Source organism: Geospiza fortis, unplaced genomic scaffold (genome assembly GCF_000277835.1).
Source record: "Geospiza fortis unplaced genomic scaffold, GeoFor_1.0 scaffold10, whole genome shotgun sequence".
In the NCBI taxonomy this organism is placed as follows: Eukaryota; Metazoa; Chordata; class Aves; order Passeriformes; family Thraupidae; genus Geospiza; species Geospiza fortis.
In genome coordinates this window covers 5,656,824-5,682,129 of record NW_005054326.1, presented here as the reverse complement: position 1 = coordinate 5,682,129, position 25,306 = coordinate 5,656,824, and the positions used below count along the sequence as shown (strand labels likewise).

The 25,306-nt window shown below is 45.1% G+C and overlaps 1 protein-coding gene across 1 annotated transcript in view; it reads left to right on the top strand.

The window, feature by feature from the left end:
• TMTC1 (transmembrane O-mannosyltransferase targeting cadherins 1) overlaps positions 1-24,580 on the top strand; it is a 143,913-nt gene extending 119,333 nt beyond the window's left edge. Inside the window, exons 14-21 of the mRNA XM_014307034.2 lie at positions 4,544-4,652; positions 10,095-10,197; positions 13,803-13,938; positions 14,879-15,023; positions 16,147-16,284; positions 17,280-17,402; positions 18,564-18,641; positions 19,360-24,580. Coding sequence (XP_014162509.2) covers positions 4,544-4,652; positions 10,095-10,197; positions 13,803-13,938; positions 14,879-15,023; positions 16,147-16,284; positions 17,280-17,402; positions 18,564-18,641; positions 19,360-19,500 — 973 coding nt within the window. The 3' untranslated portion in view covers positions 19,501-24,580. The remainder of the gene's footprint in view (positions 1-4,543; positions 4,653-10,094; positions 10,198-13,802; positions 13,939-14,878; positions 15,024-16,146; positions 16,285-17,279; positions 17,403-18,563; positions 18,642-19,359) is intronic.
• The last annotated feature ends 726 nt before the right edge of the window (positions 24,581-25,306 follow it).

The following is a 25,306-nucleotide window of genomic DNA, read 5'->3' as shown; positions in this document are numbered from 1 at the left end:
CCATTTTCTAAACTTCCTTCAGGCTTCCAAAACAATGTAGTGCATCTGCGCACAGCAGTAGTGTTCATTGTATTGGAGGCTGAGTGCCTTCATCTCCCTGCTCAGTTTTAAAAAACCTGTTAAAAAATAGGTGGAGTTCACAGTGCAGGAATTAGCACATATGTAATCAGGTGCTGCGTGGGCAGATCCTATATGAATGTCTTCCCTAAAACAGGATCCCAAACCCTTTGGCCAGCACCTTTCCTAGATCATCCAGCAGCTTAGCAAAGAACATCAGCCATGCTGGAGCATGAGGTACCTTGTGAGATGACCAGACAGGTACAAGGCAGAGATTTCACATTTCCCCTTCCTACAATGATGTCTTTATTTATATTTTCTGCCTGTGTCTACAATTATCCTTTAATATTTATAAAAATGTGCATATACATGGCAGCCAGTATTCTGCAGACACTAAATGCTAGTACAATATGAGTAATAAATGAAATAAAATGGAAATCTGCAGAATATTACAGACAGATATTACTTTCTGGCTGTGTTATGAGACATTATGAAGAGTGTTTTGATTTTTAAAAATATGTCAGAGAGAAGATAAATGGTCAAGCAATAAAAGCATTTTCTGTCCTCTTTACAAAGGCTTCAGAGCATGGGGCAGATCAGGAGGGGACAGATGTGCAACACTTAAGGCATGTCCAGTAACAGCACAGCTTGTACTGGGACATGGAATGGAATTGTCTGGCATGGGGAACCCCCAGTTGAATTCTGCTGAGTTCCTTGTACCCATCCCTGCTCACAATCTGCAAATCTGATGGCAGATCCTAGATTTCATCTCCTCTGGAGTGCTGAGAGAAGGGAACTCCAGGATTTTGGAAGGATGGGTTTGTCATTGCCATGTGGGAATCTGCCCTTCATTATTCCATGCAAATAAGCTATTTAAGCATCCATTGCTTGTGATTTAAACTTGAGTAAAAACTGTTTTGAGGACACAGGGTGGAATTTATAAGTTATTTTCTGTGGAAGCCGTAGATGAAAAATGATGTTTCCATTTTCTGTTTGCACATAAAGAAGACAGCTATGTGCCAGAAGATGAATGTTCTCAGGAAGTATTGCAGGGTAATGGCTGAATAAACCTCTGGTTTTGTTTACATATCCTAAAATAAAGTTGTATGTCATAATTTTTGTGCCTAATATAAATATTGGAGAGCAGATAATTAAACAATGCTGGCAGATTTCTTACTTAAAATAGACCTAGAAGATGGTCTACCTAAAAGTAAGAAATCTCTCTGCTTTCATGGCCTGTGTGATCAGTGACATAGAGCAGCCTGATGCTGCTTTCTTGTGCTTTGAGTATTTGACCCCTCTGTATAAATTCAGGTTCATTGAGATACAGATAAATATTGTTCAGAATACCTCATGAATTTATAGGCTGTGGGTATTTCTCTAAAGAGACAAGAAATAATATATTATGAACATGTGAAATAAATATCAATCTCAGCTTTCTGTTGCAGGAATAATGGACAAGACCTTCTTACTTGTGGTAGTGTATCAATCCTAAAGCACTGCAATATCCAGTACCCTGCTCCTTATGCAGAAAGGCCTCACATGCTTTGAGAGTGTTATGGCTTCATTTTCAAGGGGAAAATGAAATGCCTAGAAACAATCTCCACTAAATCTTGAGTTTACTCAAAGGACTGATTTTCTTCTGGATGTGGAGAGACACACAACGTGTCCTGAGTGATTGTTGTTGTGATTTAATCCCAGTTGAGCAAAGCCATTTATTCAGAAGAGGAAGGGCTGTCTGCCCTCTCTGATACAGGCTTCTCGATGTGAGTGTGCTGACACAGCCTTGTGGAACTGTCTGGAACAGATAGATAGATGTTTTTCTATCTGAAAAACATCAGATAGGAATTACATGTATTGAGATTTAAGACCTTTTAGCTAGTGAAATGTTCCTTCCTTCAGAAGCAAACTGAGTGGTGACGTTCAGTGATACTGAATGGTCTCTGCAGGATACTCTGTGTCTCATGAAGTGCTGCAGTTATCACAATGCACATTGGAGACTCTGGTTAAAAACCCCCACAAACTCTGGCACTCTAATTTTTGCAGTAGATTGAAAAAATAACTTAGGTTGTTATTATAACCTAGGGCCTCTAGAGATCATTTGGACATCAAGCTAGCTGCTCAGAGCAAGTCTGATTGGATCAGATTGTTCAGAGCTGTGTCCAGCTGAATCTTGGATCCCTCCAAGGACAGAGATGCCACAATCTCTCTGTGTGACCTGTGTTCAGTCTTTGACACCCTTGTGGTGAAAAATACTTTTCCTGATATCTAATCAGGATGTCCCGTGTTTCTACTCTGGCATCTGTTGCTCTGTCATTGTGCACCTCTGCAAGGATTTGGCTCTGGCTTTGCTGTATCCTTGTAAAAATTTGTTCAGAACAGTTGTGGAGCCTTTGTTGATTTCTGTGTTTCTGGCTTTAGTACAGTCTTAATAACTTCACAAAATAAAAGATGAAAGTTACCAAGTCCTTTCAAGCACTAATTCCTAGGTTGCTCTCTGTTGCACATGAAATTTGCTCCAGTGCTAGCAGCCCTGTGCATTGCCAGGCTTTGGCAGGGTGGTTTAACCTGGTGCTTCTCCAACTTGCAAAAATATGGGAGAGATGCTCTCAGTGGAAAGAGCTGTTCCTTGTTTTCAGCTTGAGCATGCTGTTTGTAGAGGCAAGGCTGTGATCTCAGGTGGGAGAGGGAGTCAAGAGAGGGCATTATAAAAGAGGGTAATTTGGGTAAAAAGTTGGAATAAGTGGTCACAGATTGCTCCTGTCAGTTTTATTTGTTCTTCTCTCTATCACAGTGGAGATGTACATTACCTAACTATTCCTGCTCCAGATCCCCAGTTTATGGTAAATTAGTGCATTGGACTGCTCTTTCAATGCTTTGTGCTCTCCCAAATTGCAGGAGATTTTTATATCAGATGGCCTTGATCCTGCAAAGTGTTGGCCTTGAGCCAGGAAAGCACTTCAACCAGTAATTAATTTTCAACTTGCATGCATAAAAGTTAAGTACACATTTAAGTGCTTGGCCAGAGCACTTGGTATCTTGCAGGCCTAAGCCCTCTGAGAAACTACTGGATCTGCTTTTTTTAATGTGATTCAGTCTGTCACATAAAAAGATGCCATAATCTTTCCCTCTTTACCCCCGCTTTCAGGAGACAAACATTGTTCTTGGATCAAATGGAGAAAAAAAATGGAATAAAAGAGTAATTAAGAGGGCTGCCCCATGTTCAGAGTGAATGCTTGTGGCTAATGGGAACTTTTACTGCTGTTGAGTGGATCACTTAATCCTTTTATTTCTGTAGCGGGCATTTCCTACATTTTCTGCCAAACATCAATACCTTTATTAAGCAGTCATCTGGTTTTGATTTATAAAAATGTGTCATGAAACTCCTGCCAAGGGATCCCAAAGTTTTATAAATTGACAAGCTAGCTAGACTTTAATTAGTGTAGGAGAAAAGTGGTTCTTTATTTGTTTTTGCTTCATTCGTGTAATTTATGTGGAACAGCACTGGAAGAAGAAAAAGGCTAGCACAACTGGTTTTACTTAGCTTAATGCACAGGCAAAATATTCTTGCAGTTACACAACTAGAAAGGGGAAAAATCTGCAAAGCCACATGTATTATCAGCTGAAATTTGCACCTTATAAACAAGATCTGGTTACTTGACCATGCCACTCAGATGAAATCTAAGGCCAAAGCAGCAAGGTGTTCACATATTTTCTGTTTCCCCAGAGCCCTTTGTTTCTTTTTCTAAGCCCTCCTATTCATATTCTTTGTACGCCCAGCACAAGAAAAATGTTGTTTCAGCCCAGCTAAACATCCTTAGATGTTTGTTCAGGAAACCTTCTCATTTTTCAAAGGAGAGAAATGGTAGCTCAAATAAATAAACATCCCAAGATTTTTGTTAGGGAAACATTTTCCATTTTCCATAGCAATAAATGCAAAGCAATGCTAGGAAAAAAACATCAGCACAGCCATCTTTCAGCTGTCTCTGTTCATAATCCTTAGGATCTGAAGGACAGAACTCCTCCAGCCTAATCATCGACTTGCTAAGGAATTATTTAGAGATCCCAGGCAGATTTAACTTGGAGATATTTTAATTTCAAAATAATGGAGTTGCAAGTGGATCTGTAAGAGCACTTGTCTAGGAACTGCAGAGACTCCTCAAGGTTTTAGTAAAAGAAATGAAGGATTTCAGGGCCTCCAGCCTACTGAAGTGAGAGGGAATGTCCTGTTCCCAGATCACAGTGCCTCTATCCTCTCGGTGCCCTCCCTCCAGATACTTAACTGTATTGATTGATTAAAGCCTCTGTCCTGGGGAAATGCTGGGTGCTCACATTGTGGAGAGGAGGCGTGAATGAATCATTTAGGCTTTGTTGAAAAGGGCAAGCCGGGCACTTCCACTCTCTTTAAAGTAGTTAATCAGTGGGATAACCTAAACAAGTGCTTACAGGAATATTCCTTTCTGGTTTTTTCCTCTCCTTCCTGCAGGTCCCAAGGGAAGAAGGAGGAAGCTGTAATCTTGCTGCGGGACTCCATTAAGTACGGCCCAGAGTTTGCAGATGCTTACTCAAGCCTGGCCTCGCTGTTGGCTGAGCAGGTAACAGGGATGGCTCGGGTCCTCTGCCTTGGTGTGCATGCACTGCTGCCACAGCCCCAGCCCCTCCTGCACCTCCCACCTTGCCTCACTCAGCCGCGGTGGCAGGCGTGGGTCCACGCTGTCTGCACAGAGCTCTCAGGCTGCTCTACAGATGGCTTTTCCAGGATGGGAGGCAGCTCATCCACAGTGAGTAATTACACCCACGTGGGGTGGCTCTGAATTAAATCACTGCTGAAGTTGTGAGTAAATCCCCTCCCTGCCTCTGTGGAGAAGTCTTAATCCATGGCACCTTGGATGTTGTGACAGCAGGAGAGGCGAGCTTCCCCTCACACACACACGCCTACACAGATAGCCTGGAGATTGCATAATAAATCATTCCAGAGCGGGAGCTTGCCAGGCACCAGGTGGCCTCTGCAGCCCAGATTCTGCCCCTTGCACACACACACACAGGGCACAGCCCCTGATTACTGTGGTAGGTGCTCATGAGCAGGGAGGTGGGAAGGCTCCCTGGCTTTATGTTGCTCTTAATGAGTGGCTGTTCAATATTTTATTTAACCTCGTGGTTCAGGTGCCTCCAGGCCTTATTTGCTGTGCATGGCCCAGGCTGTGCTCTGCAGGCAGGATTACTCACTTCCTCTCAGGCCTGTTCCCCACGCTCATTACTCAGGCTCTCCCTACTCGCTGGAGTTAGATAATTTATTTCTACAACATCCCTGTGAGGTGAAATACTGTCCCCACAGAGGAAAAGAGAACTTGAGGCACAAAATCCTTGAGTTCAGAAGGAGTCATGGAGGCTTCACATACATGGAGGCCTGCCCACACTGGGACCACTGAGCTCTCCTTCCCTCCACACCTGCAGCAGCAGGTGAGGGATGCTGCACTTTGTGCTGTGGTCCCACTCTGGGGCTCTGGGGGTAGATGACAAGGTCCCTACAACTTCACAGCTCCAGCACACCTCTGCAAACCTTTTGAAAACTGAATTTTTTTCCTCCTTCAGTTTTCAGATCTAATTGTTCCATAGCATGGGGTGCTGAAGCTTTCTTAAGATATAAATACAGACGAAGCAAAATGGTATCTTTTGCTGTTCTCCATTATTCTGCTTAGTGAAGTCTTCTCTGTGTAAGGGAAGGGGATGAATTTCAGCAAAGCTATAGGCAGAGTTCTTGTCTAATCTTCTTCAAGGATGCAGGCACTCTGCAAAACTCACCTATGGTGTGTGTGAATTACTGAAAGATGAATTGATTTTTGAGGAGCTCTGTAATGGCATCCTTTTTTTTTCCTTTTATTTTTATTTATTTTATTTTCCCTTTTAAGAGAATTTCAAATATCTCCCTTTTATTTTTTCCCCCTTTTATTTTTATTTTATTTTCCCTTTTAAGAGAATTTCAAATATTATCAATATTATCTGCAGGGATCTCGAAATATAGTGTATGGATTTAAAGACAAGCCTTGTTGAATGGTAGCCCTGCTTTGCATAAGCCCATCAATGGGCTCCTGCAAATATAGGAAATGAGTCCTCTGCGCTATTACCTGGTTTTAATATTAATTGAAATTATTAATTACAACGATCGATTGCGAGGTCAGCAGGGCAATAAAACTATTATAGAGTCCTGAGACCTTCTGCCCAAAGCAAATGCCATTAATAAGTCCAGCAATAATTCATCTCTCTTACATATGGATTGTTCATCCTCTTGTGACTTGAGTAAGTGGTAGGCAAAAAAGATAGTTGGTACAATTTTCTCAGAAAACAGCGATTTTTCTGCAGACTTTTAACACTTTCTCACGTTCAGCCACAGCAGATGCCTGCTTGATTGTGCACCTCCTGCCTCACACATCCATCCTACTGACACAGGAGGGTCTGTCCTACAGTTAGCCTGTGCCTGGGAGCTGCAGCATCACACCCTCCAGGGGTACAGGCAGAACTTCTGGCATCTTCAGCCCAAAGGATGATGACAGGAGCTTATTTTCTCGGTGTTGGGTTTTCCTCTTTGTCTGAGCAATAAAAACTTAGCTCAAAAGGGCTAAAAGTTCCAAGGAGTATTTTTGTGTCTCCTTGTGGCCCAGAGCCTGTGTGACAGCTGTAGGGGTATCTGTGAGGCCAGGCATTACAGGGTGGCATCACAGTGGAGCTTTGGGGAAGGCACCATTGGATCCCTTGTTGTGGTGTTGGGTCCCCAGGACGAGGTGAGAGGTGAGAATTTGACTCCATGTTTCTCAGAAGGCTGATTTATTATTTTTTGATATTATATGATATTCTATATTTGATATTCTATTCTATTCTATTCTATTCTATTCTATTCTATTCTAAAAGTATACTAAAGAAAGAGAAAGGAGACATCAGAAGACTAGACAAGAATGTTAATCAAAACCCATGACAGACCAGAGTCCTGACACAACTGGACTGGGACTGGTCATTAAGTTAAAACAATTCACATGCTGGCTAAACAATTCTCCAAATCACATTCCAAAGCAGCAAAACAGGTAGAGGCTGAAGCTTCTCATCTTGCCAGGAGAAGAAATCCTGGAGATTTTTCAGAAAATATCATGGTGACAGTCCATCTTGCTGGGATGTGATAGAAAGAGGGTTAAATAATAATGTTAAATACCATGTTAAAGTTGCATGAGATGCCCATGACAACTTCTGATTCTCCAGCTTTGCTCCAAGGCTAAAAGGGACACAGAGAAATAGAACTAGGACTGTCTTGGGGGGTGCACAGCCATGCACAGCATGTTCCCCCCATATTAATGGGGATGAATCTGAAATAGGCCCTATGGTTCCTTACCTTCTCTGCCTGTAAAAAGTGCTGCTAAGAGGAAGGGTTCAGATGCCAGGGAATTAACCTGTAACTTGATGTAATTGCCCTTTTCTCTCCTTGATAGCTGATTCTGAAGCCAGAGCTGACAAAAAACCACTGCTGTATTGTATGGAACAGCTTGGCTTGTTTGTGCCTTTTATAAATGCATGCCCTTCTGGCTGCTCTTTCTGCTTGGAACTGTAACTCAGTTGCAATGTATTGCAGTTTTCCTGATTTCTGTGTGGTGCTGGTAACAGAAATCAAACATTTTTGCTGCCTGTTTTCACAACATTCTAACACTGGTTCCCCACAGTTTCCTGTTTTCCCAGCTTCAGTTTCATCCATCATTTTGTGCTACTTGGTGGCTCTTCTCAGACCCTAGCTTCACCTGATTTTGTGTGTGTTTCTTAGAAAAGGAAACTTTATAACCCACTTAGCTGCAGAGGAGAGCCTACTCAGGCATAACCAAACTGAAAAACTGAGCCTTATAAAAAACAGACCTAAAACCCTGGAGTTCAACTGAAAGATTCTCATACGCATAATTTTTTTAATATCATAAAAATCTCATACATTTTTTATGCCAGTCTTCTGAGTTTTGTGAGGTTGATGAATGTTTCATGAAGGTCTGGGAGAGGCATTATTAAGTGTTAATGAGAATCTAGCCTTGATGAACTTGGAGCTCTGTTTCTGCTGAGGAGAGGAGAGGCTGTGAGGAGGGAAAGCTCTGGCAGGAATAGCAGGTTCCACCCTTGCCACTTTCTGACTGTGCTTAGTGCAAACACTTTGTTAGACTGGGCAATGAGCCTGAGGCATGCAGGGTCAGGATGTTAGGTGCCAAAAAAGCAATGCAACCACCATAAAAGTGCTAGAATGCTCAATGTTGGTGAATGTTTTGACATGGAACACTCTAATCTAGTTTAACACAGCCCTTCCTTGCTTAAAAAATTTGGTTTATGATCAGTAAATAAAATAAGCTGACATACGTGCATACAAAGCTGCATTCATTGGCTGAAAATTAAAAGCAGAGGGAAAGAAAGTAAGACATAAATCTTAGAAAATATGCACAAAAAATTGCTCTTCAATTTAGTCAATTCTGATGATCACTACACTTTTCCTGACTCTGCAGGATAATGTTGTCAAATTCACATCAATTTATCCAAAACTTCCAAAGTTAAGCACTTTTTAAAAACGTATTTCTGTGCTTTATTGCACACTTATCTTTTTTGCTGTCTGACCTTTATCATGTAAATGTGAAGGGACTTAACTGTGGCAGGCTGTGTGTTTCTCTGATCAAGTCATCCTCTTTCACTGCAATTTATTCCAGCTCTCCACTTCTGAGATAGGAGGTGAGAAAAGAGTCCTCACATTAAGCAGCTGTGGAGCAAAAGCTGCTGTCAGGTACAGGTTTTAAACCCAGGGAAAGCCCAGGAGGCTCAGCCATTTGCAGGCTTTGAGGACAGTCCATAGCTGGGAGTGGACCAACCTCTTATTTCAGTGTGGATTCAGCATGGGAGCTGCAGGCTCTGCTCAGTGAAGAGCCACTTGGCTGATTTTGCTTTCTTGGGAGGTTTGGAGTTTGTTGCTGTAGGGCTGTGCTGCTCAGTGGAAGGGGAAGAATTGAGAGGAGCATCCTTGGTGCTGGAGGCTCTCCTGACACCCCTCTGCACTGTGCTTGTCTCTTCTGTTCACAGCCTCCCTCCACAAGCACAGCCAACAGCCAGGCTCTGTGAGAGCAGGGGGAAAGAAGGCACCCATGCTGGTGAGCATGCAGGCAGTGGGCACACATAGTCTGACTGTGGAGGGAAGTGGAAACCTTTTTTAGTTGCTCTTTGATCCACCAGAGAAACCTGATTGTTGTTTCAGAACCAGGCTGCCCATAGCTCAGGCTAGTAGGATGCTGTCTGTAGGCAGGGTGTTTCCAAACAAAAAGATCTATATTTTCTAGAAATGTTCAGAGCCTGCAAACCTCCCTGAAAATCTATGCAAAAGGTTAGAACTCAGTGCATCTGGGGAATCAGCATGATGGCATGTCCCATCAGTCCCAGTGAACTCCACCTCACACACTGACAACGCCTGGTTTTAATTTGATTTGTCAGATTTCCCTGCTCTTTCACCACCCTCTGTCTTTCTCCACCTTCCTTTATCCCCTTACACTCACTCCCTAGCCATCACACACAGCAAGCTTTCATTCCTTGTATTTTCCTCACTGCTTAAGGAAAGAACAGCAGAGCTCCAGAGGGGAGAAGTTAGCCAGTGAGATGCTCATTAAACAAATAAATTAGAACATATCCTCTCCCAGATGACAGATATTTCTCAACAGAACCAACTCAATCCCTGTTGCTGTGTTTTTCCTGGCTGGGCATGCACCCAGCTGGGGACTCACTGGCATTGCACAGGCACCACTTTTTGCAGGTGTTTCATGAGTAGCAGAGGCATGGGGGAAAGCTGTCTGAACTCATCTGGGATATCAGGTGGCAGCTATAGCACATCCATGCCCTGGGGTAAAATTTTAGCCTCTTGGAAGGTGGGGTGTGTTGGGGAAGATGAAGCTTCCCCTGCAGGGAGGGAGCTGTCCCAGAATGCAGGGATGCAGCAAATGGTGCTGACAAACTTTCTGCCATGGCTAAGAAACCTCCTTCTCTTTCAGGAACGGCTCAAGGAGGCTGAGGAGGTCTATAAGGCTGGCATAGAGAATTGTCCAGAGAGCTCTGATCTGCACAACAACTACGGTGTGTTCCTGGTTGATACCGGTAAGTGAGAGGGAGCACGGGATTTTTCCCTCTCTGTCTGCTTTGCTTTGATTTGTTTTATTCAGCAGTACACATCTAAAGGGTGTCAAAAGCTTCCAAGGCAATAGATGTGCCTCCATGGTAGCTTGGAAATAAATATCCCTGTGCTGCTGAGAGGGCACAGCACTCTGGAATTCATAATCAGTGCAGGCACTGTGCAGCAGGAGCATTCATTCAGCCCCCCTGCTCCCTTCAGTGTTTGTCACCATCTTCACACAGGCAGTTGGCCTCTTCAGTGTGAGCTGGGCAGCACCCTGACAGTACTGCCTCTTTTCCAGCAAGGCATGGCCACATCAAATCAAATCACAGGCACACAAATGGATCTTTATGGTCTCGGGAGCATGTGCAGCCCTACTTGGTGACAAAGCAGCTCTTTGACTGTAAGGCTTGAGTGCCACCACTATAGAAAGGAACACGGCTTTTAAACCACAATCATCTGTGAAAACAAAACCTTATACACTGTGGGGTGAATTGATTTTTGAGGAGCTCTGTAATGGCATCCTTTTTTCCCGGGCTCCTGGTTCCCATCCAGCTTCCTTGGCACTTTCTGGCATTCACATAACAGCAACAGAAATGTCACTTTAATTGCCACCTTTTATTGACAGCTTTATAAGCAAAGCTAAGTTTGACAAATGACTAGTGGAAAAGGACTGTTGTCTCACTGTGGTCCCTCCAGAACAGAGCCAAGACTCAGTGGTGAAACAATGTAGGCTTGAAGTGTGTGGTTGCCACCCCTTCTTTCCCCATCACACGTGCCCAGTTCCAGTGGTGCTTGAGAAGATGGGACCATGGTGTCTGTCAGTCTGCAACTGGCTGTTCTGCCCCTGAGCTGACACTTGGCCATCACCCCTCTGTAGTACCAGTGTGAAACAAGTACAAAACCAGAATCAATATTCATAATCAAAAGAGGCATTGTGGCATTAGCAAGAGAGGTTCAGGTTCTGAATTTGGGCCCTGGCAAAATTCAAGCTTGCAGATAATAAAAATTCCTGAGTAATTTCCTCTCATGTTGTACCCATCTCTGCTTGCCAACCCAGATAAACTGTCCTATTCCTGCCAAAATTTGTGGTTCAAATGCAGTGCAGAGCACTTTCTGCTTTTTTGCACTTTTGTACTCTGCCAAAGTCGAAACTATCATTTCCTGGTTTACTCCTACACTTCCCTACAGACAAACAACTGGAAAAAATCCCACTGACTCCTGCTCCTTGGGGCCTGATGTGTCAGTAACCCTGCTAGAGGCACGACAAGGCGTGAAGGCAGTGGCTGCTGCTGAGCCTGTCAGCGGCTGCGCTCCACGCTGGCGGCACGGGGAGGTGCTGGGGAGCACCACGCCAATTAACACAGGGTTCTGTGCAGCCAGTGCCAGCTCTGGGGAGCCACAGCTCCAGACAGCTCTGCAGTGGTCACAGACACTGAGAGTGTCTCCCTTAATGATGCACATTACTCCTGTGTGCTGAGCAGGGCAGGCGCTGCCTGGCTGAGGGGCTGCAGTGCATGCCCAGCTGCTTCCCAGGATGTTTTGTAGGCATAATTTTCAAAAACATCTGCCTGCTCAGTGGTGGGGAAAGATAGAGGCTGCTGCTGGATGTTTTGAAAAAGTGGTACTTTGAACAACATGTCCTCAGCCTTGGGTGAGTCTTCAACACTTCTAAACCTCTGCACAGATGTTCCTCCTCACTCCTATAAAGGGGATGCTGAGATGTGCCCGTGTATATTTTAAGTTGCATAGATGGTCTCAAAAAAACCAAACTGCATTTGTGAAGATATGAAAAAAAAATTCCTACAGCAGCATGTTCAGTGCCCCAACATGCACTGGCTGTTTTTGAGATCTGTTTTCCAGCTTGAAATGGAATTAAATACATTGTGAAGTGAATCAGTTAAAAAAAATGCCAACACTGAAAAGCTTTGTTGGTGGACAAAGCTCTTTTAGTATTGGTTTTCATCAGGAGATTATCCAGTCTGGAGTTTGCAAGCCAATTAAATGACCCTGGGATTAAAAATGCAACATTTGCATTGCTGTAATGCTGGAACTTTATACTTCTACCATTATTTAGCTAAATAATAATACATTATTAAAAGTAGAACTTTATGCATTGGGGTAGTGATCTTGCACCTCTCTTTTTGCTTGTGTTTTGTTGTGGTGTTGGTGATGTCATGGGCTGCAGGACCTTGCACATTTTCACACAGCGAAGCAGTGCCACCCAATGGCTCCTGTGCAGCACAGAGATGGTGCCTACGTGCTCCAAAACAACCACCTGGACACCTCTGCTCTGGGATTTATTGCCCAGAGTGGGAATTAGCTGGTCCCTGGCAGCTCCTCCCAGTCCTGTTGAGCAGTACACAGAGACTGAGCTGGAGCTCAGAGCAGCAGCACAGCGGAGGTGGAGGGAACATTCTCTGTTTGGAGAGAGCTGAAACTATTTGCAGTTCTGGTGCTGTTGTGGGGAATACTGGGGGGGGGTTTCTTCATTCCTCATTGCCCATTTCTCCAGTGGGCCAGAGTGAAAAGGATGCTCCACCAGGAGATGGCACGTGTGCCCCAGCCCCTTCCCTGAGGTGGGCTCTGTCCTTAGCACAGGGGTTGTGTCCCCACTGCTGCATGATCAAAGGGTGCTTTCAGTCAGGAATCATCTTGTTGTGACTGGATCCTTAACTTGCAAAAAACCCACCCCATAGAAAATCTTTTTCTCAGGATTGTCTCTGAATATTGGGGACTAAATCTTAGTTTGGACAGCAGTTTCTCTTATGCTTAGATTCAAAATGCCGAGGGAAGATTTCTTTCTCAAAATGTTTCCATGCTGTCTTGGTTTAGGGCAAATTTGGGAGGAAACCTCCAAAGGGGTTCCTCTAGAAAGCAGATTGAAAGGGCCCCTCCCCCAACTGGTCTGGGAAAATATTTCCTTGGAGAAAAGTGGAAAAAACCTGTTTATTTAGCAGGCAAAGCATTCACCAGCACAAAAAATGAATAATATTAAACAATAAAACTTCTTGCCACTCCAAAAGAGATGACAAACTCGTCCCCTTGGTGGGCTGTAGCTCAGCTCACTCAGTCTCTGCTCAGTCCCTCCAGTGCTGGAAATGCCACGGTCCAGGCCCAGCCTGGTGGCCACAGCTGGAGCTGCCAGTGCTCTGCTGGGTGTTCTGTCCAGAGCAGGGTTAAACAGGTCCAAGAAAAAGAAAAACCACAGTCCAGGGAACTTCTCTGCCTCAGCAAGCAGAGGCAGAGGAAAAAAAAAAAACTAACTAAAAAGCAAAGGAGAGCTCTTCCCGCTCTCTGCAGACAATGCAGTCTGCGAGAGGGATGTGGGCGAGCAAGGGCAGTTCCTGATAACAAACTCCACATTTCTACTCTCCCCCTTTGCTCTTGGAAGGTCCTAAAGATACAAAACTTATTTCTGTGCTAAACAGACAAGTGGGGATAATACAAGCATGATAAAGTCACACCAGGACATATGCATAGAGCAACAGAAGAAAGAAAGCCAGAGCGTTACCATGTGCTGAATTTGAGACAGGTTTTTTCTGCTGCACAGGGTTTTTTCTGGTTTAATGGCTGTTTTCCTCTCCAGGGTCTCCCGAGAGAGCCATGTCCCACTACAGGCAGGCCATCCTCCTGAGCCCTGCTCACCATGTGGCCATGGTGAACCTGGGCAGGCTGCACCGCTCCCTGGGGCAGAACAAAGAGGCTGAAGTGTGGTACAAGAGGTGAGGATTTGGGCTGGGAGACAGAGGGTTTCCTCCTGCCCCTGTATGGCTTGTCTCTGCTAAAGGGTTTGTGTTATGCAGGTCTATCTGTGTATGCGTGGGGTTTCCTCCCTTCATTCTCCATCTGTTTGAAGTAGATTTGGCTGTTTTTGGGGAGTGCTTGGAATGGCAGCAGGCTCAGGCAGTGTTGATTTCCCTGAACTTTTCCCAAGCCCCCCAGCATGGACACGCTGCTTTTGGCTGGGGGATGCTCTGATGATAAAGTTGGAGGTTTCTCAGTGGCAGGAGCAGGCTGTATTACCGCAACTCCCGGCCTGCTCAAAGGTGGTCTGTGATTGCTGCACCAGGAACAGCCAGAAGTGCTGCACAGCTCAGCAACAAACCTTTGGCACCATTAGGAACTCTGGCCCTTCCCACCAGTGTTCCAGCAGTCGGGCTCTGACTCCTGGTATGCAGCAGGATGGGTTGGGTGGGAGTATTATATAGATTTGTGCTCACATTGCCCAGGTTTCATCGCTGTCAACCATCCCCATTCCTGCTCTCCTTCTCCTTCTCCTTCTCCTTCTCCTTCTCCTTCTCCTTCTCCTTCTCCTTCTCCTTCTCCTTCTCCTTCTCCTTCTCCTTCTCCTTCTCCTTCTCCTTCTCCTTCTCCTTCTCCTTCTCCTTCTCCTTCTCCTTCTCCTTCTCCTTCTCCTTCTCCTTCTCCTTCTCCTTCTCCTTCTCCTTCTCCTTCTCCTTCTCCTTCTCCTTCTCCTTCTCCTTCTCCTTCTCAGCTGCCTAGTGGGATTACTGCTGTGAGCGCATTCATCCCACCCCAGGGAATTTGTACTTCCCAGGCTGGGGTGATGCAGAGCTTTGGTTCTCCATTCCACCCCAAGCCCACCTCGCTCTTCCCCTTTGCTCCTCCCATGACTGAAGCTCGCCTTTTTCCCAACGCCAGGGCGCTGAAGGTATCCAGGAAGGCGGAGATCCTGTCCCCGCTGGGGGCTCTGTATTACAACACGGGGCGCTATGAGGAGGCGCTGCAGGTGTACCGGGAGGCGGCGGCGCTGCAGCCTTCCAGCAAGGACACCCGACTGGCGCTGGTGAGCGGGGGGCAAAGCAGCAGCATCCACTCAGCGTGTGGCAGAGGGCTGAGATGGTGTCCTGGCTGAGGGAAAGTTTGGGAGAAAACCTCCAAAAGGGGCCCCTCCAGAAAGCAAACCCATGCATCCCCTCCCCACACCTGGTTCGGGAGGAATTTCCTCGTAGAGAAGTGGAAAGAACCTGTTTGTTTAACAGGCAAAGCGCTCCCCAGCACACAAAATGAACAATACCCCATGACAAAACTCATTCACTGCTCTGAAGAGATGACAAATTCAGAATGTCTCTCCGGTGGGTGGTTGCTCTGTTGTCAGTCCCTCTGGCTCTGGGAAAGGCTGCAGAGCAGGCCCAGGCAGGCTGCAAAGTGTGGGCTCTTGGTGTTTTCCCAGGTCCCAGTCTGGAGCAGATTCAAATGGTTCCAAGAAAAGGGAAAGAAAAACAGTCCAGGGAAACCTCGGACTGCCTCAGCTAGCTAAACTAACTAACTAACTAAAAAGCAAAAGGAGTGTGGTGTTCTGCCCCATCCCTGCCCAGACAACAGGAGTGTTCCAGCAGACTATGGAGGAGCGAGTCCAGTCCCTGATAAACAAAACTCTGCTGCTTCTTGTCCCCGCCTTTGCTCTCAGGCACAGAATATAATATCCAGCATAAACAGAACAACTGATTGGGCATATGTGGTGTTACATTTTAGTTAAATGGTATGCTCTGTCTCACCCCTCGAAATTGTACAGTTTATTCCAAGCCTGTGATCCTCCCCTGAAGTATGATGGATCTGTAGTCCCATTGGCCCAAGGCTTGTTCCGTGCCCACTTTGAATCTCCCTGTTAAACTGTGTGGGGGAGATGAGGATCTCTCTTGGCCCTTTGCTCCCTAGGCTCTCCCTCTATCCCTCTCCCTTTCCCCCTTCTCCCTCAGAAACCGTGGAGGTGGGACCCCAATGAGCTCTTATCTAATTAGCACCCTCAGAAGCCATGTGGAGCCTCCTTGCCTGCCTGCTGCTACCGCTGAACATACAGCTTAGGGGGCCCCCAGGGACCCCCTAAATGAACTGCATCAGGGATACAAGCATCATAACATCACCCTAGGACAGCTGGTCAAGAGTGTAACACTGTGGCTGTGTTGCAGGCTCAGGTTCTGGCCATGATGGGGCGGACGAAGGAAGCGGAGAAGATGACGAACCACATCCTTCATGAGGATGCAGAGTGCCTGGAGTGCTACCGCCTCCTGTCAGCCATCTACAGCAAGCAGGAGCTCTATGCCAAGGTACCGTGCCGTGGGATAGCCTTGTCCCAAGGGCTCACACACAGAGCTCAGGTTGAATTTTGCACTCCATCTCTCTGCGGACAAGTCACGTGCCTCAGCACACATTCAGTGGTTTATTTCTTCATTAAAACCTTCAGTTTATCTACGTACTGAGACTGAAGCTAAGCAGTGTGGTTTTCTTGTCACTTATACCTCCTGCTGCTGTCAGCCCCAGTGCCCATCAGCGCCAGGCTGTCTCAGAGTCTCTGTGCTTGAGATGACCCCGAGATGTTGGAAAGTCTCTTTTCCCCAGTCCCGCAACTGAAGAAGGAGTCAGGATTCCTCGGCTTTGGTTTTCAAGGTTGTTTCTTTTCTGTTATCTATACATTCTTTTTCTGACCCGCTGAGGTCTGTCTAGCAGGTTGGTCCATGGCACACTGCACACCCCTGAGGCAGTGTTAGTTTTTTATACTAAGAGCTACGTGTACTTTATTTACAATAATTTTCCAACACCTATCACCTATGTTAGACAGTCTGTTCCTACTCCAAACCAATCCAAAAGTGCCACCATCACACAGAAGATGGAGGCTAAGAAGAAGAAAGAGGAAGGACAAGGCACACCCAAATCCCTCCATCTTGGCTTCTGAACCCCCATTCTAAAAACCCCAAAATTCTACTTTTCCACCTTGTGACAAACTAACTATCATTCTACTTAAACTCTCATGGCTTTTAGATCTTCACATAAAGTTGGTAATTTTCTCCATGGGTTAAAATTGAAGGCACAGGTGTCTTTGGCTCTGTGCCAGGGGCTCAAGCCATCCAGGGCAGTCAGAGGGGTGTCCTGGGTTCCAGCACAGGCATTTAAAAATCTCATTTCCCTGTGTGTTAATGGTGTGGGGCAAACAAGGGATGGAGGAAGATGATTCTTATGCTGATAGTCCATAGTGGTGAGGAAAGAATGAGAAGTGGGAAGGCACTGAATGGAAGGTACACAATGTTCTCTTGCTTTTTCACAGGCACTTGAAGCTATAGAAAAAGCACTTCAGCTAAAACCAAAGGATCCAAAAGTCATATCAGAGCTCTTTTTCACTAAAGGAAACCAGCTAAGAGAACAGAATCTCCTTGACAAGGCTTTTGAGGTATGACTGCTCTAAGACCTACTGGTGGTTTTATAGGCTAAAAGACAGAGTTTGCTCCTTGTGTGTGAAACTCCCTGGTGCATACACCCTGGCTGCTATTGGCCTTAGGAGCTCAGAGTCTATCACTGGTGCAGAGAAAGCTATGAGGCAGCTAACTTTACCAGACTTAATTGCAACTTTTTTTCTCATCCCTGTATGGAAAGACCACTCCCTGCTCTGAGAGGTTAAGTACAGAATTGTGGTGGGATTCACCTTTGCTCCATCCAGCCCCTCCTGCTGTCAGTGACCAGCTCCAGGTGGCTCAGCTGGAAGCTTGGGGACCTGTGAGAACTCACCATGTTATATCCACTTCAGAAGCCAATAACTGAGAGGTTGGCTTATCCTGTGAAGAACGATGCTTGATAGCTCAGAAATTATGTTGGCATTAATAGTAGTGCAGAAGCAACCTGGTCTAGTGGAAAGTGTCACTGCCTGTAGGAGGGGAGCTGGAAGTAGATAATCTTTAAAGTCCCTCCCAACCCAAACCATTCCATTGTTCTCTGATTCAGAAAATATTAATTGGACTGTTCTGAATATTCTCAATGTCCCTAAAGGTGTTTAATCCTGATTTGAAAATCCTTTCCGTTGTGACAATGTAAAAACAGTGCTGCTTGACAGACTCCAGAAGGTCCTAATTGCTTCTTCTCCCACTCTCAGTGTCAGTGGGGAACAAAAGCACTGCCCTCAGGTCCTTGTGAAACCTCCACACAAGTGGCTGTACCAGAGTCTGCTGCCAGCTCCAAATTAAAGCCTTGCAGATAAAGAGCAATCACATGGCTTGTAGTTGGCAGGGCTTGTGCTTGGCACTGCCTAAGGAAATCACCTTGATGTGCAGGAGGCCCCAGTGGTGCAGGGACAGGGTGGCAGGTGTGGCTCCTCTCAGAGTGCAGGAAAAGCACACATTGGCAGGGAAAACCTGTGAGATGAGATGAGCCATGAGCAGCACATTCTGTGCCTCTCCTGCAAAGAAGCTGAAATTCACTGTGTGCGTTGTATAGAGAGGAATTTGAATTCCATTCTGAATGGCTTCAGGAGAGGAAACTGTGTTTCTCTTTCCCCTCCAGCACTGGTTTTGTTTGGAGAGTCAGACTCCTAACCTAGAAATGTTTCCTGTTTCTGTAGAGCTATAAACGGGCTGTGGAGCTCAACCCAGACCAGGCACAGGCCTGGATGAATATGGGAGGCATCGAGCATATCAAGGTATGACAGTTTTGGTTTTCTTTAAGCTGCCAGGTGCAGACACTACTACACAGGACAAATTGGTTTCAGACTGCCAAGAGTTGCATGTTTGTGAACAGCAAGTCCCTTGACATATTTTATCCAAAAAGGAGGGAAGTGTCTTCACCCCAGCTGGAGTTCCCAACCAGGTTGCTTGGTGTAAAGCAAATCTCATATTTTTAGAGTGCAGGCTGCAAGAACAACCTGTTCCTCTCAAAAGCTTTCCTGCTTTAGTTGTTGACCTACCTTAGAAAAATGTCACCGTGAGTTGACTTTTAAGGTTCTTCTCTACCTAATTAATTTAATAAAGATGTCTAATGCAGAATACTGGCATGAAATTATGGAAATAGGCAGCCTACCCTGTGGTTGCTCATTCTTTTGAATACTTTAGCATATCATTATGATTTGGGTCTTAAGGAGTCACATTGTGTGATGTCCTTAAGCTATCCTGTTGCTGAGTAAAATTAACTCTTCTGGTGCAAAACAACAGAAAAATGTAAAACTATTTCTTGCTGCGTGAGTTTCATCAAATTTAGGTCAACAGCACTTGGTGATGTATTTCATAAAGAAGTATTTTTGTAGCCCAGCAATGTCAGGTTTTTTAAACACTGTTTCCCCTGTATCTCGTTTTTCACTTCACCCTGGGAACGAACTTTCTGTGTGGAATGTGAATGAGCCCTACCACCCATTTTCTTTGCAGGGGAGCTACATCACTGCCCGTGACTACTACGAGAAAGCCTTACAGCTGGTTCCAAACAGCAAGCTGCTGAAGGAGAATCTGGCCAAACTGGATCGCTTGGAGAAACGGTTTCAAGAAGTCCAGGAGAAAGATCAAACATAGCAATCAGTCACCAGCAGGAGGACACTCGTGCCCCTTGGAGAAGAGTGTGGTGGAAGCCTGTTGCTCAAAGTGATGCTGAAAGAGCTTTGATAGGACTCAGAATTATGGAAGGCAAACTTGGAACACATGCTTAGGTTCAGTCAAAGTTACAGGATCCTATGGGATCCTTGGGTCCTGTGGGATGTGCTGGAGCATGAATGAAAACCTTCCTTTAATCAAGATTTACATCTAGGCTGAACCCGTTCTAGTCACACCAGGAGTGTGGGTGGGACATGTACCTTCAGTATCTTGGTTGTCCCCAGGGAAACCATGGAGACAAAGCACTCATCCATTGCAGCAGGGGTGAAGGAGCACCTCCTATTCCCCCACACACAGGCACACCTCATCCATGTAGAGCCCCACTGATGGGCTTCATTGCAAGTGCTGCAGACAGGAAAGATGGTCATAATGGTCACATAAAAAAGGTTCCAAGGGGTTAATGCTGAGGAAATGGTGGTCGCTTTTATAGCTCCAAATGGGACTTGAAAATTACTCTAAAGAAAAGGGAAACTATTTAAATATCACCCTGGAAGGATGATTCTACAAGTAGGACAGATGATCCTTTGAGGGAAAACCTAGCCTGAATGTTTAATTCATTAGACAATAATTTTGTAGTAATTCAGGTTCATGATGTCACTTCTGTCAAATATCATATGGCTTTACCCTTTGCCCTCTCCCTCCAGGCCAAATAATTATTACTCTGAAAAAAATGGAAGCATCCAAAGGCAATGGGAAGCTCTAGGATTACTTGTCCTCCTGCTCAGTCCCCAGTATGGAAAACAAACAACCTGTCTAATCAATATAGGAGGTAAAGTAAAGCCACAGGGAGATTAGGGTACATTTCCTAGCCTGGAAAGGTACGAAGGAGGCTCTTTTATGGGTGTGCAGGGACAAAGCCCATTTATCATGGTGATAACACTGACAAAATACTTGGTCAAAGTGTTCTCACCACTCCCCTAAGAGATACAGAAAATGACCTATAGCTGATCAGTCATAAATCTATATTTTTAAATACTGATGTGGGAAAACAAATTCTCTTCAGAACTGGGGCTTTTATTTTTTGAGCTTTATTTATTTAACTTATAATAATCAAATAATTAATATATTTTCTCTGTTTTATATGAATTGGGCAATATCCCTCACAGCTGGCCACACGGTTGGGCCTTGTGACTCATATTGTCTGAAGTTAGAAAAAGGGAGTACCAATGAGGCATGCTGGAATAATTCCCTCTCATGATTCTAAGTGGCTGCAGAGCACTTTGGACCACACTGGCCCTGCAATAGCAACACTTCTGCTGCTTCCACTGGGGCTTGCACCAGTTCCCAGGGAGCATTAGTGAGATCTGCTTCCTGCCTTTGGGTTTGGACATCAGGTTTGGTCACCAGTTTGTTCCTCTTGCAGCACTAAACTGCTGGAAAAGTTATTTTATTTGAGCTTCACTGTGGCCAGCAGCCCAGGGTTTGGCATTGTTAGTAAGTACAGTTCAGGTAGGTGTACAGTGCCCAAAAAAACATCTGTCAGAAAAAGCCTGGCACTGCTGTGGTGCCTGCATTTAGCTGGCCATGGCACTTCAGCACTCTGCAAGTCCCCTCAGTGGGATGGCTCAGCCATGTGCTGGAGGTTTTGGTGGCTTCCTTTGAAAAGCCTGGTGATAACACTGTGTCTTGCTGCACAGGTGATGGTCAGGTTACTGAGGAATTATTGATGTGACTCCAGCTGTGTTTGGAGCTCCCAGGTGCAGTTGTCTGTCCTACCAGGGTTTATGGACCTGCCAGAGCCATGGCTTTGCATCCACTGAGACCAGGCTGGATGTTCCCTGCTGGCCAAGGAGACCAGCCAGCCACAGCTGGGCAGAAGTGAAAAACTGCTGGGGAGAAGAGGTGGCACCATGAGTGTTTGGGCTCTTCCTCCAAACCAGCTTCCGGGGGAGCACTGGGATCAGAATAAGCAAGTTGCTTCACTGTTGAGTTTTCTGCTCCCAGCCCAAGCAGCCTACTTTACTTCATGGGTCCAGGGGCAGGTTTGAGCCCCTGGGGCTGGCTCAGCAACCCTCTCTTGTTTTTTCACACCACTATTCTGGCTGTGGACTGGCTGAACTGACATTTCAGCAGGTCCCCAGTGCGGGTGCTCTGCTGGCTGCCAAGCACAAGGTATATCTGCACACCCCTGGGCTGCCAGGATGGCCTGGAGGAGGTGACATCATGCCAGCACAGTCCCATGGGATGGGGACACCAAAGCTTAAATGGCCAGCAGTCAGCTCCCCAACATGCATTGCAAAGTCGTAGATGGTTCCTTGCTGGGATGTTCAGAGGTACCTGGACCAGAAAGCTCTGTGCCTGTCCCCAAGGTGAGCCTGTCTCTGGGACAGCTCCCCAAAGGCCTGTGTGCCCAGGCTGGCTGTGCTGCAGGGAATTTGGGGCTGGCAGAACAGTGTTTGGTGCAGCCCTGACAGTGGTACCATGCAAAGCCCCCCAGGGATGAGGCATCTGCAGAGTGCTCCAGCAGGCAGCTGAAGGCCAGTGGGTAGCATGGGGGGAGATGTGCCTCCTTTAAAAATGTGTATCAGCTATAAACTTTGCCTCAAAAGATATATTAAATAAATACTATATATTATACAGGCCTCACTGCAGTTTGTGGCTTTAAATAGTGGCCAATGAAACATATTTTTTCAAATACAGAAGTTGTATTTTTTATAGCGATGCTTCGTGAGGGGGAAGACTTAGTTTTATGTTTTTAACTTCAGCATAAATCTTAGTTTGTCTTTCCTGAGAGACCTGATAGAAATTACTGTCTCCTGCTTGTCCTAAAACCTGATCAAAGCCATCCTGACCTCCTAAAACTCGTGTATGTGTAGAAGTGTAATACAGCTTTGGATGCCCCCCTCCCACATCCTGGAGAAGGATTGATTACCATTTGTGCAATGCTGTATTACTTGCAGAAAATGCAGAAAGATGCCCCAGTAAGGGAGGTGGTTTGTTGGAAGGCAAGGCAGATCCACTGAACCAGGCTGATAACATAGCCAGGGATTTTAATGCCAGTTGCAGCAGTTTAATTTCCGTGCCCAAAGGCCGGCCCTCCACATCTTGGACCTGGGTTTGTAGTTCTGCAGCGAGGAGAGCTCAATAATGAACCCCACATTCCTGAACCAGCACTTTATACCCCATCTATGCAGGATGACAGTCTGCAAACTGGCAGCAGATTGGGAGAATGGCTCAGACTGTGGGCTACCAAAGCAGTTAAACCCCTGTGAAGCTCTGAGCTGACTCCCTGTCCTGTTGGCACCCATGCTGAAGCCCTGTGTTTGTTCAGGGCATCAATCATGTCAAAGGTTTATTGCAGGCAAAGAAGAACAGAGTATGATATGAAATGGGTTACCTCCACCAACATGGAATGCTATTGTGCAAGGTAAATCAAGCGACTTACCTTGTGAGATAACTTTGTATTATCCTAATTAATCATAGGAAATGTTCTCTTCCTCTAGCATCGCACAGCTTCTAAAACAAAGAGTTATAAATACATTGTTTTCTACCAGTTCCAGTGCTCAGCATGGTTAGCAGAGATTGCAGATTAATAAATGGCTGCAGATCTGCCTGGAGGAGGAGAGTTCATGCTCTCTGCAAGTTGCATTGGATAAACCTCAACGCTAATTTTAAAGCAGAGAATTAATGGAAAGCTGGTTAGACAGGACTCTCATGTACTCACTGTACATTTTAATCCTAAATGAGAAACATAATAATTGTGTTGCTTTTTCCTTTCCCCATGGATAATATTTGCAGCTGATGGATTTTATTTTATTGCTTATTTAAATTCCAGTGTTCTTTGCTTCCATCCCTTTTCTGTCCCCCAGGATAAATGATGCAGTGGGGGGTATTTTCTTTCTCTCATGGACTCCTTGGACTAGATTTTCCTACAAATATGCAGGCAATCTGTTTGGGCCAAACAGTAAGAGAATGCAGCAGTGCAAATGGCTTTCATTCCAGAGGAGGACAAGGGGCTGGGCATACATGCATGGGGGTAGAAAGATGTAGAAGTCAAAAAAATTCAAAATAAAGAGCCTAACTTGCAGGGGAGGCTGGACGCCCCTAAATGATCTAAAAACTATGAAAGCTTCTCCACAGTTACAGAAATCAGGCCAGATATGGTGTACAATATTGGTGAAAGAAGATAATGGTCAGTCTGATTTATTAATTGAGCAATTTAGAATATTATTATATGGTCTTTTGCCCCACTTGTCCTCCAGCTCATTGAAACAGCTGGTGTATGCTTAAGTCTCTTCAATCTTTATGTGATTAAGTTGACCAAGTGCTCAATTTCTGTCTTTCATATATGCAATTATGCACAATCTTTCAAAAAATTAGCCCTTAGAGGGCTTTTCCCCCAACCTTCAGTCTCTTGCAGCAATTTCAAAATGCACCATTTTGCTTTCATGTACATTTAAACCCAGCAGCAAAAGAGAAAAAAAAAAAAGAAAAAGAAAAAAAACAGCGCTTGGCATTCACTGGTGTTTTAATGTGGCAAAGTTGCTTCAGGTAACCTAGATAACTTTGTGCAAAAGTTCATTGCCATGTTTGTACTGACTTGCTGAGATTTTTTTCTTCTGGAAAATACCCCCAGTGGTATCCTCTGTAAAAGTTACAACTGTAACACAGCTGTATTACTGTAGAAATCTCTGCCTGAAGTGGATGTCACGCTGCGTGTTCCTCTCATGCAGAAGTTGTTTGCATTGCCTGTTGTTCATATGGTTCTTATTTCTGTATCTAATTTTTTTAATTAGCTGTGCATATCTTTTTAAGAAAGAAAAAAAACCAACCAAACAAAAACAAAACCAAAAGAAAACAGCCCGTGGATTAGAAATATTTTAAAAATAAATTCACTCTTAGCAGCAGCTGGATGTATGTCAGTGACGCAGGAATTTGCAAAGTCTTTGCTTCTTTCACGGTGGGATTTATGGCTAGATTTCACATCAAGGAGTTATGCTCGAAGTCTTTGCAGAAGAAAATGTATGTAAATGTCTATTTTATATAAAAAGTAAGAAAAGTAGGTGCTGTGCCTGGTTTTGTTCTTTTTCTTTAGGACCAGCCATGAATAAGTTCTTCTGGAGGTGGAAGGGCCAAAGTTTCTTACTCCACTTGACTTATATTTTATTTTACATGCCCTGAATTCCAGGTTATTGGTCATGTAGGAGCAACTATGCAGCACATGTGTTTGAGTCTGGGCATATAAAAACATTGGAGCAGGCATTTTTTGGAGTTTGAGCATGAGAAAAGATGTGGGCTGGTGCTCACACAGTCTTGATGATTGAACACGTTAAACTGACATAAGCTCTTCATGTCAGGCTTTATGCCTCTGTCCGGAATATGTCAAAAAATTCCACAGAGTGCAAAGAGAAAAAAAATTGAGATTAAAAAGAAACGAATTTTGTTGTAAATCCCTTCTTCCTGGCATGCATTCCTAGATGCTCCTGCATGCTTCCAGGGTTTGAGTTCACTTGGGATAGTAATGGTGATAAACAACTCCATTGAAAATGGACCTGACAGAGAATCAAAAGCCCTGAACACATGCCATGGTGTTTCCTGTCATCCTGGTGTCTAAAATGCTCTGTAGCATGAAGGGGAATTGCATTCTCTGAAGTCAGGCTGTACAGCCTGAAGTTCTCCCAGATCCCAACAGCAAAGCTTCTACCCAGTGCCCACCTGGCTCCTCTGCAAGGCCTGAGGCACCTCAGGTCTGGTGGCAGTAATGGGGGGGGACATTAGGTCCTGCTGC